The sequence below is a fragment of the Corella eumyota genome, chromosome 4, assembly GCF_963082875.1.
Source record: "Corella eumyota chromosome 4, kaCorEumy4.1, whole genome shotgun sequence".
NCBI classification, from domain to species: Eukaryota; Metazoa; Chordata; class Ascidiacea; order Phlebobranchia; family Corellidae; genus Corella; species Corella eumyota.
In genome coordinates, this window is record NC_137493.1 from 16,661,278 (window position 1) to 16,680,158 (window position 18,881).

At 27.7% G+C, this 18,881-nt stretch overlaps 2 protein-coding genes across 2 annotated transcripts; one reads left to right on the forward strand and one right to left on the reverse strand.

The window, feature by feature from the left end:
• The first annotated feature begins 5,267 nt into the window (after positions 1–5,267).
• Positions 5,268–6,978, forward strand: LOC145750290 (uncharacterized). The gene is made up of 3 exons (XM_082566285.1): positions 5,268–5,410; positions 5,665–5,781; positions 6,183–6,978. The coding sequence occupies exons 1-3, from the start codon at positions 5,332–5,334 to the stop codon at positions 6,572–6,574; spliced, it is 588 nt and encodes a 195-aa protein (XP_082422411.1). The 5' UTR covers positions 5,268–5,331; the 3' UTR covers positions 6,575–6,978.
• LOC145750289 (M-phase phosphoprotein 8-like) lies at positions 6,916–18,881 on the reverse strand. Its single transcript, XM_082566284.1, has 17 exons — positions 18,784–18,881; positions 18,281–18,416; positions 18,011–18,087; positions 17,562–17,747; positions 17,053–17,137; positions 16,228–16,667; positions 15,872–15,969; positions 15,450–15,568; positions 14,904–15,016; positions 14,390–14,557; positions 13,971–14,033; positions 13,397–13,561; positions 12,888–13,039; positions 11,357–11,514; positions 10,855–10,994; positions 7,881–7,958; positions 6,916–7,537 (listed from the first exon to the last, which is right to left on the reverse strand). Exons 6-17 carry the CDS (start codon positions 16,633–16,635, stop codon positions 7,481–7,483), a joined length of 1,719 nt encoding a protein of 572 aa, XP_082422410.1. The 5' UTR covers positions 16,636–16,667; positions 17,053–17,137; positions 17,562–17,747; positions 18,011–18,087; positions 18,281–18,416; positions 18,784–18,881; the 3' UTR covers positions 6,916–7,480.

Sequence of the window (18,881 nt, forward strand, 5' to 3'; positions counted from 1 at the left end):
TAAATAAAATTTAAGTTAAAAAACATAGAAGGCTAATAAAATACTGCTTTTTAAATCTAGCAAGGCATAAAAGAACATAAAAAAAAACTTAAAATATCAGCATAAAAAACATGCTAAAATCCAATTTCAATTTTCGAAAAACAATTTATTATTTAAGGGAAATTAGTATTTCGAAATATAGCGTGTTCATAAGGCCATGCTATGGTTGCTTTACGACGTTATAACGATATAACGAACCGGTATAGTTAAACTATTAAGTACATAATAATTGCTTAAACTTTTATATCAAGTTTACATTTGCCTTTGAATTTCATTTTACGATTTTTACGGTGTTGTTTTATTATCTCATAAACTCCGCTTTTGACGTCATTTTTTATTTAATTTATCCTCGATTTTAAGAAAGTCAAACTTATAGTTAAACTTGGTTAATTTTTATAGCCTTGGCATAGACTACAAAGAAACATTATTCAAAATTTTATTTTAAGTTGGGTTTACTTAACCTAATGACATTTTGACTTTGAATAAAACGTTTCAAAAAATGAATTCTAAAGATAAGAAATTGTGTTTTACACTAGTTTCTTAAACAAACAAGATAGTACGATTACATTAACATGTTGTACCATCCCTAGGTATATAAAAATATATGTAATTTTAACAGAAGTCTTTTTATTCAATATAAAATGTCAATTTTTAAGTAAGTTTCTTTTTAGACCAAGTTAAACTCACTTTTAAGCTGCTTCTTTTATATCATATTTAAATTACCTTACATATTAAGTTCATAAAGTCTGAATATTTTATATTATTAAACTTTATAGCCCATATGAATAAATATTAATAATTTTTAATGGCATAAACCTATTAAAATTTGAAGCTATAAAATAAAATATTACAATAACCATAGCTTTGAAGCTGTAGTTCGTAACATTTTAATATTTTACGAGTTATGATTATTATGTCATAACTATATTTTATGACATTTTTATGACGTGTTGAAATTTAAGTAAACATTATCTTAACATGGAATTCAGTTTAACATCCTTAAATAAAGAGTAAGTTGTACAAATATAAAGTTATGGAAAATTACTGAAAATTTACAACTAGATTCGGTGAATTTGTAATGATATACCTAAAACCTTCACAAATTAATAACCATTTTAAAAAAATATTTATAATTTTGCCATTTTTCATTTCAATATTGTACTGTTTAAAATATTATTTAAATTTTTTCTGTGCGAAAAAAATCATAATTATTGTGAATTTTTATAACCGCTAGATGTCAACAAAGATACACAAAATTGTAAATTCTGTCAAAATACGCTACGTAGAGTTTCGGGTTCGAGTCGCGCTAAAGCAACTATTTGACTCTTGATTTAACTTTAACGTAAATAACTAACTTATACTTAAATTGTAAAACAAAATTAGGATAAATATATTATACTGCTACAAATGTAAGTTAGTTTTAACAACTAAAAAAAGTCCATTAGAAACGACGTAAATTTTAAAATCAATTTCTAGAATTTATTTTTTAATATTTATAGCAAAAATGTTACACAAAAATAATAACGTTTTTTTCATTTTTATATCTCCCCAAGGGAATGGTTTTTTTGATATTTTTATCGGGTAAGGGTGTGTGGTTTAGGACGAGTCTGAGTTATCCGTAAACGCCGGGCTCAAGGGTGAATGGAAAAGGCATTGGTGCGGCTCGAACCCGAAACCTTTTGGCTGGTAGATCGACGCCAAGACCGGTTCACCACACTACCGGAGAACACAAAAGGTTTAAAAAATTAGTTATTTTCGACTAACAAAACCGTACGCCAAGTTACGCACGTAAAAATAGACTTTAAATTGCTTTAATCCAATAACGAGATTGGTTAGAATTTACCCACCCCTACCCCCCTTTATATGGAGACGCTTGTGTTAAACCTAAGTAGTCGAAATAATTGGGAATTCCGATCCTCAAATTAAGACTCGAAAAATTTGGGAGAATTTTCCATTCGAGAAATATTTTCACAAATTCTCGAAAACAAAAAACTGATGACGTCACAACGTTGGATTTGTTAATGCCTTTTCTAGCATTGTGACGTCACGGTTTCGATTACAACACGCCAAATATGAAAATGCGCGCAAAACGCGGTTTATTGCGTCATAATAGAACATTGTAAATCGAGACGAATTTAAAACTTTGCGTCTGATTGAACGAGCCCATTCATGCATGATGTGACGGCACAGAGACAACGTGCTTGCGTCACATATCCGCATTGTGATCTAATAATAGAGTGAAACCAGCAAGCATAATTGCCGACAACCAAAACACGAATTTGTTGAAACGATTTTAATTTTCTTTTTAAAATAGATCCCCGCCCCGGAATCGAACGCACGCGGTAATGAACTATATTTGTGACGTCAGAAACCATAATTGTTACGTCATAAATAATATAGTCATTGTCTTAAAATCGAAAAATATTTTCAAATGATTTGCTTTTTAGCGTTAATATCAAAATATTATGAATATTTATGAAAATACAGGAATATAATTACCTCATTTCATACATATTTGTTTTGTTAAACGCTTTTATAATCACCAATAAAGCGAATGGAATTGTTTGGTTACGCCAATTCTAGAATCTTATTATTTATTTATTTAAAAAAAAAATTCTATAAATTTAAAAAGATATTTTAAATATTATTTATTATATTTTATTGTTCCATACAAAAACGATATAATCGTTATTATAAATACAATCTACTGAAAATAATAATAATTTAGGATAAAGACTTATTGTTATTTCAATCTAAATTCTGGAAATTACGAATTTTTAGTCATTTTAGTTGGAAAAAGATGACTTAATAAACGAATGTTAATTACGTAATAAAGGTTTGTCATAAACGGGTATTGTTATAAGATAATTGACATTTAAATAATAGCTTTTTGTTCATTTTTTAACTTTGTTAATTGTGTTACAATCTATAAAAAATGAAATTATTGAACAAATAAACCCTTATACATATATATAGATACCAAAACTTATTGGATTTTAAAAATTGGTTTTTAATTTGTTTACCAAATCCGTGATTCGTCCTAAAATTAAGCATAAAGTCGGTAAAGTTGATGTTTTTGAAGATTAAGTCAGCTTAAAGAAGTATAAACTGGATTTAACATGCTTAAAACAACGTTTTATCTTACCAAACCCTTTAAAATAATCTATAAAATAAATCTATTGTACATTACTTATTTTAAAAAATATTTTGAATTTATATTTAAACATTTAAATTTATATTTAGGTAGAAAAAATTATTTTATCAATTTTAAAAATCAAAAAAAATTTTAGAACGAAATATTTTAACTTAAAATTTTTTCGATTTTTATTATTTTAATCATTATCAAAATATACAAAAAAAAACTAAGACCTAAATTACTTTGATAAAGTTGTAAATGAATGCAAATATCATAAAACGTAATTTTTATTTTAGTCAATGAAATGCTGATATAATCTAATTATAGAGGTTGAGTAAGCTTTAAGTTGTGGTTTTAACTACGTGACAAAAATCAAAACTTTAACAAAGTTTAACACAAAATATGATGATTTAAATAACGATTTTAAAACAATATTTAAAAATATTTTCTAATTTTAGTTATTACTAATTATTATAATTAACAAAAAAGCATTTAGTATTAGGCTAAATATCAATTTAAAAATGAAAAAAAAAATTTTATAAAAAAAATATTCGAATTTTAAAAAATAAAAATTTAAGTATTTTCCGAATTTCAATTTTTTAAAAAAAAAACTTAATTTTATTATTTTAAACTTTGGACCAATTGCCCACAACGTAAAAAACGTTTATTCCCTCCCCAACCCAGTTTTTAATCCCCATAAAATTTTGCGGTCATGCGTTCTAGAACGCCTGCAATCTAAACAAGAACACTCATTACCTAAAATAGGCAATTATGACGTCATAATCAAAATCATCAAGATGTAGCGATGTTGACCATGAAGGAGTGGTAATTATAAGTATCACGAAATATTAGTTAATGTTTGCAGGGCGTTGAAATGAAAACAAAATAAGCCCGCAGCCGGAACCGATCATTTTGACTTAATCCTTCATTTTTGGCGATCGCGCATTTTTTAAAGGATTTAGTTCAAACAACGTGATGCTATTTATCTAGAATACTGTAAATTTTAACCCTCGATTCGGTTAATAGTAATTGTTAAGTCGTTATTTGCTAATTCCAAGCGTACGCTTTACGTCAATATTGTTAACCTTTGCCGAAACATCTCATTACCAGCGCGGTAGAATAGACAAATTATAAATAAATAATAGACCCTAATACCACGACCTTTTAAATCTCGTAAAAAATAGTGAATTTGTTTCCTGCGAGAGTTGTTTAATTTCTTATCACGTTCTCAGGTCAGATATTGATCTCAAAAACCATATAAGCTAGGGCTTTAATTAAGCGCAAAAAAGAAAAAAGGGATTTTCGGGATATTTAAATAGAAACGCGCGGCATTATTAAGATATTAAAGACCTATAATAGCGTTAAAATCATGGAGAAAAATAAGCGTGGTTGCATGTACTATAAACCTGCAGTTAATGCATAAGAGGATATATTCACAATAAGTTATAAACGGGGATAAAGATGTAATTTTGTAAAGAAAAAAAGTTGCCATCGCTGCGTAGCGAAGCGGCGTAAAAAATTTTAGTTGTGACTTTAATTAATAATTGATATTAATTGATTCAAATCTCGTTTGCTTTGATAAAAATGACACGGCGACTTGACCTGACGTTATCCTCCAAAATCAATGTTTAAATTTTTAAATAGAAATTGCTAAGTCACGTAATGACTTAAAAAAGTTTTTAAAAAATAATTTTGAACGACAATTTTCGAAAATAGAAATTAAATTTGTATTATTTTTATTAAAAACATGAACTTTTAAATATATTATAAATAAAATATGATGATTTAATTGTAATATAACCGGCGGAATTATTGCGAGCGCCTCGCGTAGTTTTTAGCAATTTGTTTAACCAGTTATTTCAAGATAAAATTTTCGAAAGGAGAAAAGAAAAAAAAAGAAAAAGTCAATTTGAACAGAAATATCAGGTTTCAAAAACCGAAAGTATAAAAAGAAAAATTGCACAAAATTTGTACAGTCAATAAAATAATAACGACTGCATTGGTAGACAGAAAATAATAAAAGTTCTATAAATTTATATTTATTGAATTTATTTACGCAGAATTTTAAAATTTAAATTACTTATTTTTTGCAGATTTTTTTATTTAAAATTTAATTTATTTTGCATTGTTATATTATTATTGTTCAAAGAAGAAAAATGAATTCATCTTTAATTATGAAAATTATTTTATCAATTTTTATTTTTATTCAACTTTCTGCAACTTCGCTAACAACAGGTAAATTGCATCTGATAAAAGATTAACAAAAATTAAAAAATTTACATTAAAATATGATTTTAATTTATTAAAACGATGAAATTTTTAGGTTTACTATTTTACAAAATGGCGTAAAAAATTTATATTTTTATTTTTTTTATTATAAAGTTACTTTTTGTAGACAAGGAAATAAAATAAATTTTCAACAATTTTTTTCTACCTTTTTTGTTTATATGACTTAAAAATCAGATTTTAATGTTTTTGTTTGTTTATAGATAGTTCTAACCACTTAAAGGAGACTCGAGGCTCGAGTACAAGCATTAAAACTATTCGAATTTTATGTAAAGCTAGTTCACAGTTTATGCCACAGACCGAATGGATCGAAAATTGTGGTAAGCTTATTTTTAATTTTAAATAACTATAATTGTTTTGTATTTTTCCCGCGCTATTTTACAATATTAAGTCAAAAGTTTTGGCTCGCTTGTTTAATCAAAATTGGTCTTTGTATAACATATACTTACTTATAAACCAATATGTTATAAAAAATGAGATTTAATTTAATCAAAACTTAAAACATTTATAAATGATCAAAATTATTTGTATTTTCTTCGCGCAGTTTTTATAATTTTAAAGTCGAATTTTGACAGCGTTTTAAAACAAAATCGGCCTTTACAGAACATATATTAAAATAAATACAAATATCATAAAAAAAAAGATTTTAATTAAACAAAACTTGCCAAAAATTAAATGATTAAAAACAAAACAAGAAAAATAAATATTTTTTTTTTATTAGGTGAATATTTCCCAAAACGAGGCAAACAACATCCTCGTGAAATACGCCAACCTAGAGCCTCCTACCCCGAGGAAGACTCCCCGACTTACGTTGATGAAATCCCCGAGAACTACGAGTCCAGCAACCCGAAGTTTCGGCATGTTCGGAGCAGATATTTACCGAGTCAACAGGACTCAGGTTCGATGTCCGACCGATACAGTTTATTACGTCGAATCACGAACTCACTACGTCACAAATACGTTGCTTTGAACAATAGCGACGACAAGGATTATGACCGTGAAATTGAGGTGGCACAATCCACGGACGAACGCGGTTACGACACCTCCTCACAGGATGATAGTCCGTTATACTTGATACGAAAATGGTATTCGGGTTTTATGAGCGACGAATAGAGATGACGTCATCAAAAATGACGTCACAATTTTCATTTTTATTTATTTATTATTATGCATCAAAGCTTCATGTGCGGTTTTAATAGAAATCCATTTTTTTTAAATATCAGTAGAATTCGATTCGTTAGAATTCTAGTATCAATAGAATTGTATTCAATATTGCTCGTATTTATTCAATAGCCATTCAAATATTTGTTATTTAAAACAGAATTGTTTATTGAAATTAATACGATTTATAAACATTTGTGGTTTAATTTCTACCTTCTTTCATTTCAATTGAAATTCCTTTTATTTATCGCTGTGCTATTTAACACTGTAGTTCTTGTTCTTTTTGTGTTGTTTTCAATCATTTATTGTTTTTATTTTTCTTTATATTATTTAGAAAAAAATACAAAAAAATGCAGAATCAAAAAAATTGCTGGAATGACATTTTTTAAAGCTAAAAAAACTATAGCAAAGTTTTTAATATTTAATTAAGTTTAAAAATACCAAAAAAAATAACCCCAATTTTTTTCTGATTAAAATTATCAAAAAATTGCTTAGTCATTGTAGAACAGTTACATAACATAATTAAGTTAATATCCATAAAGGTATGTAGGTTCTAAAGCAGGGTGGTAAAAATTGTTCATAATAAAACTTTTATGACGTAATATTGTAACTATTGTTACGTCATGGAGTAGAAATTATGCCAAACAAGTAACGTAGGTTTTATATGTTTTAATATAAAGTAAAAAAAAAACTTAATATTTTGTTTTTTTAAAGTTGTTTACGAATTGGATTTTTTGGTATCGCCCACTCACCTACGCACAGTTAAAAGATAAACAAAAAATTCTAAAATATTTTTAGAAATGATCCAAAAAATTTTGGAATTTGGAACAAAACAATTTTTCCAAAATTTTACCTTTTTCATCCGAATCCAATCCTGTGGGCGATTAAATAAATTTTCTCCTTACTCAGACCATCCTAAAAACAATGAAAACCATGAGAACAATGCATAAACAATAGCAACATAATACTCATAACAATGACCATTGTAATACAATGAGTAATGGACAATGCCCAAAACAATGACCATTGAAAACAATGCTAAAACAATGGTTATTTATACGTCGATCAAAAATATTAAGAAAAAATAAATGAAAATAAAATTGTATCAATTAACAATGCGTTAACAATGCTAAAACAATGGCCATTTATACATTAATTAACAACAATATTTTAACAATGGGCAAAACAATGTAGTATTATCATAAAAACCTACTTTAAATACAAAACAACAATGTTTAAAGTAGAAATATAGAGTTACCTGTGACAGAAATACTTTAATTGAATTTGGCCCCGTTTTCCATTGCAAATTTGTCATGAAATGTGAATATTTGTCGCTCTTAAAACAATGATTAATTATTCATGAGTTTATTGTTGGCAACACTTGACTTAAAAGTTAATTGACAACACTGGAAATTTAAACATTTACGAAAACAGAAAATAATTGAATTTTTTTACGAATTATAATTACGTTTTTTCCTACGCAAACTTTTAACAAGTAGGAATTATAAAATATTAAAAAAATAAAATTGTGTTAAATATTTAACATATAAAATTGTTAATTTTGGTTTATTTTTTATAAAAAGGGCGCCAGAAATTTGGTTGTGGTTAAAATAATTTGATTACAAGCGCAAGAAATAGAATTTCAAGCGTGGAAATTTCGTTGAAAACGTTTAATTTGAGGCCGCTTATTGAAAATCAATAAAACATAAGTTTAAAATATTAAATTTCTGACTACCACGAGCCTTGGAATTTACAATTTTTTTTTGTAACATAAACTCAAGTTAAAAATTAAAAATAATATGTTTTTGAAATCAACAATGGGTTTACAATGGTTAAAACAATGGCCATTTAAAACAATGCTAAAACAATGGCCATTTACTACAAGCCTTAGAATTCACAATTATTCTTAAAACAAATTTGTGCAAATTGAAAATAAATATGTTTTTAAAAAAGTGATTTTTTTGGACCTTTAATGTGTTGATATGCACTGACAAATTTTCTTATTTTTCGTTGTGTTTTTGCAGTTTGCAAATTTCTAACCAGTAAAGCAACCTAATTGACTTAAAGTTCACGCATTACACAAAGAAATTACAACAAAACTTGTTTTTATCTCAAATTAAGGATTAGTTTTACAATAGAAACATTTTTAGGGGGTCAAATGGATCTCAAATTTCCCTATAAGCTAAGATAATTTTACTTAATCGGTTTGTAAATGACGAAAGGAGAAAAAATAAGTAAAAATATTAAATTTAACATTTTAATATATAAAAATATATTCTATTAGTATCGAAAACGTGAAATAAATTTATCTTTGTAACCTTTGGGAAAATGAATACGTAAATGGGATCAAAAAACGGTTAAAAAACGTGCCCTAAAATCGTAAAAAAATTCAGTTCCAAGAATTTTCAAACACAGGGTTCGGGCTAAAATATATTCAGACAGATGGTCTACAATGCAGGAGTTAACGTCATTTCGTGAAATCATATACAAGGCCCTTAATAAAATTACTTAGGAGTTTAAGTGTAAGTAGGGGGGCGGAAGTAGTAATGATATATTACTGTACGGAAATACCAGGAAATATAGCTGGAAAATTGAAGTATTACACGCTGGAATTTGGTTTTATATTTACTTATAAATTCTCATATCACGTAATTCTTAAAATTAAACTTTAACAAAATTTCAATCTTTTTAAAATCGTGAAAGTTTGCAATTTTAAAATTTTAGATCTGTGTCTACAAAAATCCAATTTTAAAGTTCCAAGCGTCTCTATTTTATATTATATTGGCCTTTATACCTTTATACGTTATAACATACCATATATAAAACCACCATTTTAACTATTTCCACAAGAAACGTGCAGGAGAGTTATTCAGTCGCATTTTTTTACCTAAAATGCTCTATTTTTGGCGATATCACGATTAGGATTGCGTTTAAAATACGTTAAAGCCTGTTATAGAGTTAATAGTTTTTTTAATTTGATGTTTTTACCTCGGTTTAGATCGGGGCGTTGTACTTATACGTGAAAGCATTTAACATATTTCAAAATCCTTGCAATTTTCAACAAATTTAATTCAACGTAAATCATTGATGTTTTTATTAAGTTAGATTTATTGTATTTACTACTTCAAAGAATTTTTAATATAAGTGACGTCATGGTAATAAATTTAACATTAAAATTAATTTTTTCAACCTTAGGAATCGTTAAAATTTTTGGCCATTATTTTTAAATGAAAAATTTATAACATTCAAATTAAATAAATTTATACTAACATATTATATGATATTAACCTTTATTTAAACTTTAGAAACTGGTTAAAATACTTACGTATATTAAAATATTATTTAAAAAATTTCTTAATTAATTTTGGATAAAAAATAAAAATAATTTTATTGTAACCGACTAACATTTAAAATTTGTAGTTTAACAAGTTTTTCTTTGGGATTAATTTTGAAATTTAATGACGAATAATTCTGTAAATATTATCAAGTTATAATACCCTTCTAATTAAATGTGGTTTTTATAAAATGATTTTTTCCAAGAAAATCTTAAATTTTCACAATATTGGATCAAAAAAAAAAAGTAAAAAATTAAACTACAAATTTTTATGAATAAAAACGAGTTTTAAAAAAAAAATAAAAATTTTGCTTTTCGCTATTTTTTTGAAGCTAGTAATTAATAATATATTTATTGTGGCAGGCTTTTTAGTAGATAAAAAAATTATTACCCTAAGTAAGACTAGTTAAACACCAACCCTACAAACTGGATTTTTACTTATTTGACTGCAAGGGTTATTAGATTTGGAAACTAAATTTCGTAATACGTAAACTAATATTCGCCGGTGATAATTTACCCACGCATTACATACAGTTACACATACATATATATTTATATATATAAATAAAAAAGCTTCATTATATTTAAAATTACAAAATTAATTAGTTTTTTTTTAATAAATTTTGTATTATTAATTTAATAACGTGGTAAAGCGGTTTATGGCGTCGAACTATGAGCCAAAAGGTTTCAGGTTCGAGTCGCACTAATGCCACACTACTCGCCCTTTAAGCTCAGCGTTTACAGATAGCTTTAACACACCTAAAGGTTTCGGGTTCGAGTGGCGCCAATGCCACACTATTCGCCCTTTAAGCTGAGCGTTTACAGAGAGCTTTAACACGTCACAATAGCACATTCTTCCATGATAAAAAATTAAAAAACAAAAATATTTAATATTCACCTCCTTAGTTGGTAGCAGAGGTTCCATCACTTTATTGTTCATCGTTACCGCCACCACGTGGCAGGGACCTCGTAGTCGACATTTCACCATCAACCCTGATCCGATCATTCCATGCACCACGAACAACACTAAACCCTGGTCTGTATGACGTCATAATTGGTTAACTAGTTTGTGGCGTCATTTAAATTATTTTGTGACGTCATCAATTTTTTAATTTTGTGACGTCATTGATTTTTTGACGTCATTTTAATTTTTTTTAAATTTGTGACATTATAATTTATTCTGACGTCAGAAAATCGAAAGATAAAGTGACGTCACAAATCGTCACATTATTTGTCACGTCACAATTTGTCAACTATTTTATGGAGTCGTAAGTTCCAATTAAAAAGTGACGTAGTTAAATATAAATTCTACGTCATGGTTATTAATTACGTCACAAATACCTTTAAACACACAAACGCCGTAAAAAATAATCAATAATTAAACAAATAATTAAACTTACTTGGAGGAACATCTTGCATGTGATAATTAAAATTAAATTGAATAAGTGAGTTCTCGCGGACGTTGTAACTTCTAAGAGCGAATGTTGGAGGTCCCAAGATCTTAAGACCTAGCATTTGTAAACTGGATTGAATGCACGATGAGACAGCATTATCAACACTGTGAATATATAAGGTTGTGTTTTATATTTACTGAACTTTTAAGTAATTTATGTTTTTATTTATTTTTGATGTGGGAAGGTCGACTTCACGACCTAAACATAGAGTAACATTTGTTATTCTGATCCAATCTAGAGTTGTCGTTGTCTTTTAAATTTTTTTGAAGTATTATTATCTTTAATTATTTTATTTATTTATCCTCAATGTGGGAAGGACAACTTTATGATCTCAATATAGAGTAACATCAGTTACCCCGACCCGGTCTAAAGTTGGCTTTAAAATTTTAAAGTATTATTATCATTATTTTTTGTATAACTTTATCCTCTATGTGGGAAAGTCGAATGTGCAACTTAAACATAGAGTAACATCAGTTATCCCGACCCTGTCTCGAGTTGCCTGTAGCAGTTTGAGATATTAAAGATTATAATTGCCCGATAATTATACTGCTGATTAAGTGCTGGCTTAGCAGTAGTTTATACCGTTTATAGCACCTTACTTAAAAACACTACAGCATAGGAGCAGTGGAAATCAAGTATTCTAACCACTACATTGCTGGTAATATACATATAAATATTTAATGTATAAAGTAACTTTTAAACGTAATATTTTCAACATATTCCTAGTTTTGTAACTTATTTGCCAGCTAAATAACTATTCAATATCTTTTAATGTATAGGAGAAAATTTTATTATTATTATTAAGTAAATTTCATTATCTTAACCTTATTTAATATTCCGTAGTGTTTCGTTAAACAAAATATTTTTATTTTTATGTTTATATTATTCCTGGCACCTTTTTATACAATTTATAACAAGTATTATTTACATGGAGGTGCTACTATGCATTAATATTTAATCATTTATTTAAAAAGATTAAATTTAATTTCGCGAAAAAGATAAATTATAAATTAAATTTCAAAAATATATTTCGTGAATGTAAATGAATACTTTTGTAAAATAAACTGTTTTTTGTAATAAAATAACAAAAAGTATTCGTAATATTATTAGGTAAGTGTATAGAACTTAATTGACTAGTTTAACAGCATTTTAAGATTATTTACTTAACAATATAACTTTTGGTGTCAACTTTTTTTTAAATTTTATAATTAATTGTTTTGATTAATTTTATTAATTAATTATTTTATGTATGGTATTACGATTTTTTTACCGAGAAAAACTGTGCTGTTGTGACGTGTTTAAGTTATCTGTAAACACTGTGCTTAAAGGCAAATAGTGTGGCATTGACGCGACTCGAACCAAAGACCGTTCGGCTTATAATTTAATGCCATGACCGGTACTACCACATTACAAGCAATAAAAGCAAATATCAAACTTAATTATGACGTCACATTTTCACTTAAACCACATGACTTACTTGCATTTGTGTTTTCGCGCCAAAGCAACGCAAGCAGAAGGAACGACACCTTCCATGTTGAGTGCATTGACACCTTGTGTCGACTTTAAACTTGGATCAGCGCCTGCTAGGAGGAGACAGCGAACAACATCGATATGACCGTACTTTACAGCCTAAAAAATATTTTAAACTGTTATTTTTTAAACATTAAAGACAATGTTACATTTATTAATTTAATACCAAATTTAACAATGCAATAGAACAAATTAAAAAGCAAATTCTGTGATTTTAAAATTAATTTTCTTCTAGTAATTTCGGCACCAAATCCCTATGAAGCTTAGAAGATGATAAACATATACATATGTGTCCAATTTATAGGCTTACAAGAAAATTTAAAACTGCTGTTTGTGGTGGGTAAATTATCACAAGCAAATATTAGTTAAAAGTTGAAACCATATTACAACAATTAAAATCCCAGACAATAGGGTCATCAACTAGTTTAAAATAAACAAAAAAAGGTTAATAAGTACCTTGGTTAATGCTGTCTCTCCAATATTGGTTTGCATATTCACATAAGCTCCATACATTAACAAGATACGAGTGGTTAGATAATGACCTTTCTCTGCTGCATACATTAAAGCTGAACTATTATTCTTGGTTCTTGCATTTATTCTAGCTCCGTAATGTGCTAAAACCTAGGTAAAACAAAATTACTTTTAAATATAATGTTAATCTTGCCAAGTATAACATTCACATAAAAGGAAGTAACAAATTTTACAAAATAATTTGAGCAATGAAAAAACGAAATATAATCAGGGTAATATAGTTAGAACACTTGGCTTTATAACATAAGGTCTTTGGTTCAATCCCCACTGCTTTCTTGCCAAAGTGCCCTTGAGTTGGGTGGTATGAAAAGTAGGAACTTTTGCCAAATACAACCTAATTCAGAAGATTATAAACAAGCAATTTTAGTTAATAATATTTCAAACTGTCTAGATGAACTTAAGACTGGGATGAAGAAAAAAATGTTACTTTGTGTTTGGGTTGTGAAGTTGACCAAAGATGATTAAATATAAAAAAAAACAGTATATATAATAACATTACCTTTACAATTTCACTACAGCCAGCAGCTGCAGCAATCATAATTTGAGTCATCCACATTGAATCCTAAATTAAATAAAATATAATGTTAAGTAGTATCCATAAATAAGCTTGTCTAGCAGTTTTAAAGGAAGTGCTAAACGTTTGGATTGGGAAACGTAAGAAAATTAGGTAAAAAAATGTTACTTTATGTTTAGGCTGTAAACTTGTCCTTTCCACATCAAGGATATTTATATACAAAATTAAACTGTTAACCCTAAAAGTGCGAAAATGTTTTAAAAATTGTCTGAAAAACAAAAGATTACTCTATGTTTAGACTGTGAAGTTGTTTTTTTTCAGCAGTAATATTAAACCAAATTTACGATAACTGGAAATAATGTTCAAGTAGTCAAACATAACGTTAAAAATTTATTAAAAATAACCTGATGTTCAAGGTTGTACATCGTTCTTTTAGACTTCAAGATTTCATACACCATCTCATAATTATTATTACGAATAAATTGTCGGAACTCTGAGTTTGAGATTTCTTTTTCTACTCTGCAGGGGGGTTCCCCTGCTTCATGATGTTGCTCAATTTGTTTTAAAGTAATCTGTAAAAAGTAAAAAAAAATTGTTAAATAATAAATTTAAAATTTGTTTTATTTTCATATATTTTTTTGTGTAGAAAAGTTGAATGCGAGACTTAAACTTAGAGTAACTTCATTTACCTCGACCCAATCTTAAGTTGCCTGTGGCAGTTTGGGATATTATATTTGTCTGATAATTATGCTGCTGATTCACATTTGTTACCTTGACCCAGTTTCAAAAAAACATTTACATATTCAAAAAAGCTTTAATATAACTAGCTATAAAATTTATTAATTTAAAAAAAATTTAATTTATTTTTCCAAAAAAAGTTTTTTTAAATTGTGAATAAATAAATAAAAACAAATTGACCTCATCGAGTTCAAATGTGACCTTGAGAGCCATAAGCTCGGATATATCCGGGATATTTTTCTCAACTCTGATTGGTTTAGGAGTAAGTGATCGACTTGGTTGGGGTGGTTGATCTAGAACAAATAAAAATTATTGTTAACCAAATACTTATATATTTATCTGTATTTATTTATCCTTGATGTAGAAAGGTCGACTTCACAATCTAAACATAGAATAACAATAGTTACCCGACCAAGTCTCGAGTTGCCTGTGGCAGTTTGGGATATTATAGATAATATTTGCCTTTCATTTAATCTTTTGAATGAGTGTTGGCTTAGCAGGAGTGTATACTGTTCGTTGCACCTTGATCAAGGGTACTACAGCATGAGATCAGTTGGGATCAAACCCAAGACTTCAGACTATACAATCAACCGTTGCAACCATTTCAAAGCTGGTTTTTCCATAAACTTGTTGATTTTTAAAACATTTTATCATTCTATCATGACATTAATAAACCATATGTTATTTTGTTTTATTTAATTTGAATGAAATGTTTGATATACTAACCAATATTTTGTTTAATCTCATCCTGAGGTGAATTCCTTAATTGCTCCTCCAGATGATCAAACATTGACATCCCGGACATCCTACTGGAGGTGGAGGATGGAGGACTCTTCTTCTTTTCACTAGAGGGAGGCAAAGAGTTTGTGTTATAAGAAACAATTTACTTTTCATAACAAACAATTTTTATATATATATTTATTTATTTTTGATGTGAAAAGGTTGAATGTATAGTAATAAACGATACCCCAACCATGTCTTGAGTTGCCTTTGCCATTTTAGAATATTATAGATTTATTATTGCCAAATAATTAATCTGTTGATTAATTTTTAAAAGAGATCATACTTAATTAAAAGTGTTATAACTTGCAAGCAGTAAGAGTCAAACCAAGAATCTTATTTAGTAAAAATAAGTGTCTATTACATACCTGCTTGTTTTCCTTGCTTTATCTTTTGGTTTCAGCAAAATCTCCGAACTTTTTGTTGAAATTTTAAGAGATTTGGTAGATGTGTCTGAAGCTTTGGTCTGAAAAAAAATTAAATATATAATGGAGATTGGTATATATAAACATAAGCAAGTGCAATTTATAAGCGTACAAATATATTAAACTGCCATTTGTGGTGCATAGGTAAATTATTGCTGGCTAATATTGGTTGAAAGTTCCGACTATATTATGACAATTAAAATCCCAACTGTAAGACAGGATCGACTGGTATTAACAAAGTTTTTTATTTGTAATTTTAATAATTAAAGTCTTTATTGAAAATTAGAAAAGTTACTTACATTATTTGATTCTTTATCTAATTTTTTCTCTTCACCAAACTGCTCAAAAATTGAATCTTCATTTTTCTTTTCAGGAATATTTAATCTTTGTTGGATTGTTTGGAATATTTCTTTTTGTTCCTTATCTTGAGGTTCAACATTTTTAGACAACAAATTCTCAATTTTATCCTTCAGCGTAACTCTTTTTTTCACATTTTCCGATCTCTCTTTTTTTGTTTTTTTCTTCTGATTTTTTTCAGCTTCATTTTCGTCCGAACTTATCACAAAATCCTCATCCATTTTATTTTTTTCATTATCATTTTCTTGTAAATTGTCTTCAGTTGTAGTTGAATCTCGTTCGGAAGTATTTTCGGTTCGTATAATATCAGTTAATCGAACTATCGGGGCTATTTTTGGAATCACTTCCATTTCCAAATCAAGATTTTCAAAAGGTGGCAAATCTAAAACAAAAACAAAATTATTTGACCTAATAGATTATTTTTAAAATTCTGCATTTTAAATATATTTCAGGTTTCTTTACAGAAGCAAAATAGTTAACTATTAGGAATATTATAAATTATAATTGCCTCTTGATTTAACCTACTTATTGGTTTTTGGCTCAGCAGGAGTTAATACCAGTTATAGCGCCCTACTCAAAGGGTGCTATACCATGTGAGCAGTGGAGATCGAACCCAGGACCTCATGTAGTAAATCTTAGTTTTCTAACTACTACACCAGCTGTTATTTGTTTGCCTGTTCATCCCAAATTTATTACCCAAAAATAGTACAACAAAAAAGCAATGGAAATAAAACCTTATTCTAATATCTAACTTATTAGATACTTACCTTCAGTTGTTTCAGTATTTTCTGCATCAGATTCATCTTTAGTTAAAGTTTCATCATTGCCCTTATTAACCACATCCTCTTGTCCCTTAAAACATTCAAAAAATAGATTGTAGACATATACTCAAAAAGACTACACCACCATAAGGTCGTGGGCTCAATCTTAACTGCTTTCATGCAGTAGCGCCCTTGAGTAAGGCGCTGTAAACGGAATGAACCCCTGGTAAGCCAGCACTTAATCAGCAGTTTAATTATCGGGCAATTATAATCTATAATATCCCAAACTGCCACAGGCAACTCGAGACTGGGTCAGAGTAACTAATGTTACTCTATGTTTAAGTCGCGCATTCGACTTACAAAAAAAAAGTGTTTTAAAGGGTAATTCCCCTTTCAATAATTATTAGAAAGAATTAATTACTAATTACCATCAATACTTATTAACCATTAAAAAGGTTTAACCACTAATAACCAATATTAAGTATTAACCAATAACTACAATCATTAATATTTACTTCAAAAGTCTTAAAACAGATAGAAGATATATCAACTCCTTTTTGTTCAGTTATTTTTTTCGCATTTGAATTCACATTTTCTTTGTCGAGAAATCGGAAGTTGTCGGTGTTTACATCAACTGATATCGTTGTACTTGAGTCATCCTCCTCTTCTGACGAGGAAGAACTATCATCATCTATATTTGTCTGTAAAGAAAGAATTTAAATATAATTCAATCAAATTAACTTAACAATTTAAAAATTTTTTTTTTTTTGCAAAAATAAAAACTTTATTTAATTCAATTAAGGTAACATTAACATTTAAACAACAAATTTTAAAAATAATTTTTATTTAGATTTTAAGAAAAGTTTTAGAATTCATTTTTAAGTTATAAAACTCTTTTTTTGATACATTATTATTAGGACTTTATATTTAAAAAGAATTTATTTTATTTTTAAATTATAGAAACCTTGGTGGTGTTAACTTTTGTTGCTTCATCTTGCAAACTTATAACTCTTCTTTTGGTGATTGGAGGTTTCTTAACAACTTTAAATAATAATAAATAATTATTTTTTGATTTTAAATTTCTGGTGTTACATTTTAAAGCGTAAAATAATAAAATAAAATTATATTAGATAATAAAAAATTAATTTTACTTACAGACAAAAAGCATTTTAAAAACATTTTTTACATTAAAATAAATAATCTTTCAAGTTCATAAAAGAATTTAGATTCCAACCTATTTCTGGAGGAATCTCGAATGCTGAGAGATCCTCGGATCTTGGTTCTCTTCTTCTTTTAATCTTGGAGTAAAGATCACCAGAGAAAACATCAATTTTACCTTGTTGAAGATTCTCCCAAAATGGGTCTTTTACCTAAAACACAAACAAAATAAATTACAAAAAAAAAATTCTTGTAAATTTATTACAAATTAAATCTTTTTTTGCAGTATACCAACTTGTTGCTTATTGTAAAATTGTAACAGTTATTCACCACTAGTAGTTTATCACTGCACAACAAACATTTTAACATATTTTTAAGGGTCACAAATTTAACAGATACATTAATATATACTGTTCATAAAACTACAATATTTGTACTTTACAGGGTTTAGAAAAACTTAGGACCAATAAATACAAGAGAGAATTCCTGAGAACCGCGAAGTAAAAGAGTTTTATCGAGAATCACAAAATACAAGTGATCCAACTAATTAATTAAAACTTTTTAATTAAAAAAATTAACCTGAGGTTCATCACTACCACTACTACTACTAGAAGAACTTGAAGACTCGCTTGACGATGGTCTTTGTCTCACAACTCGTGTGACCCCACGACCTCTAC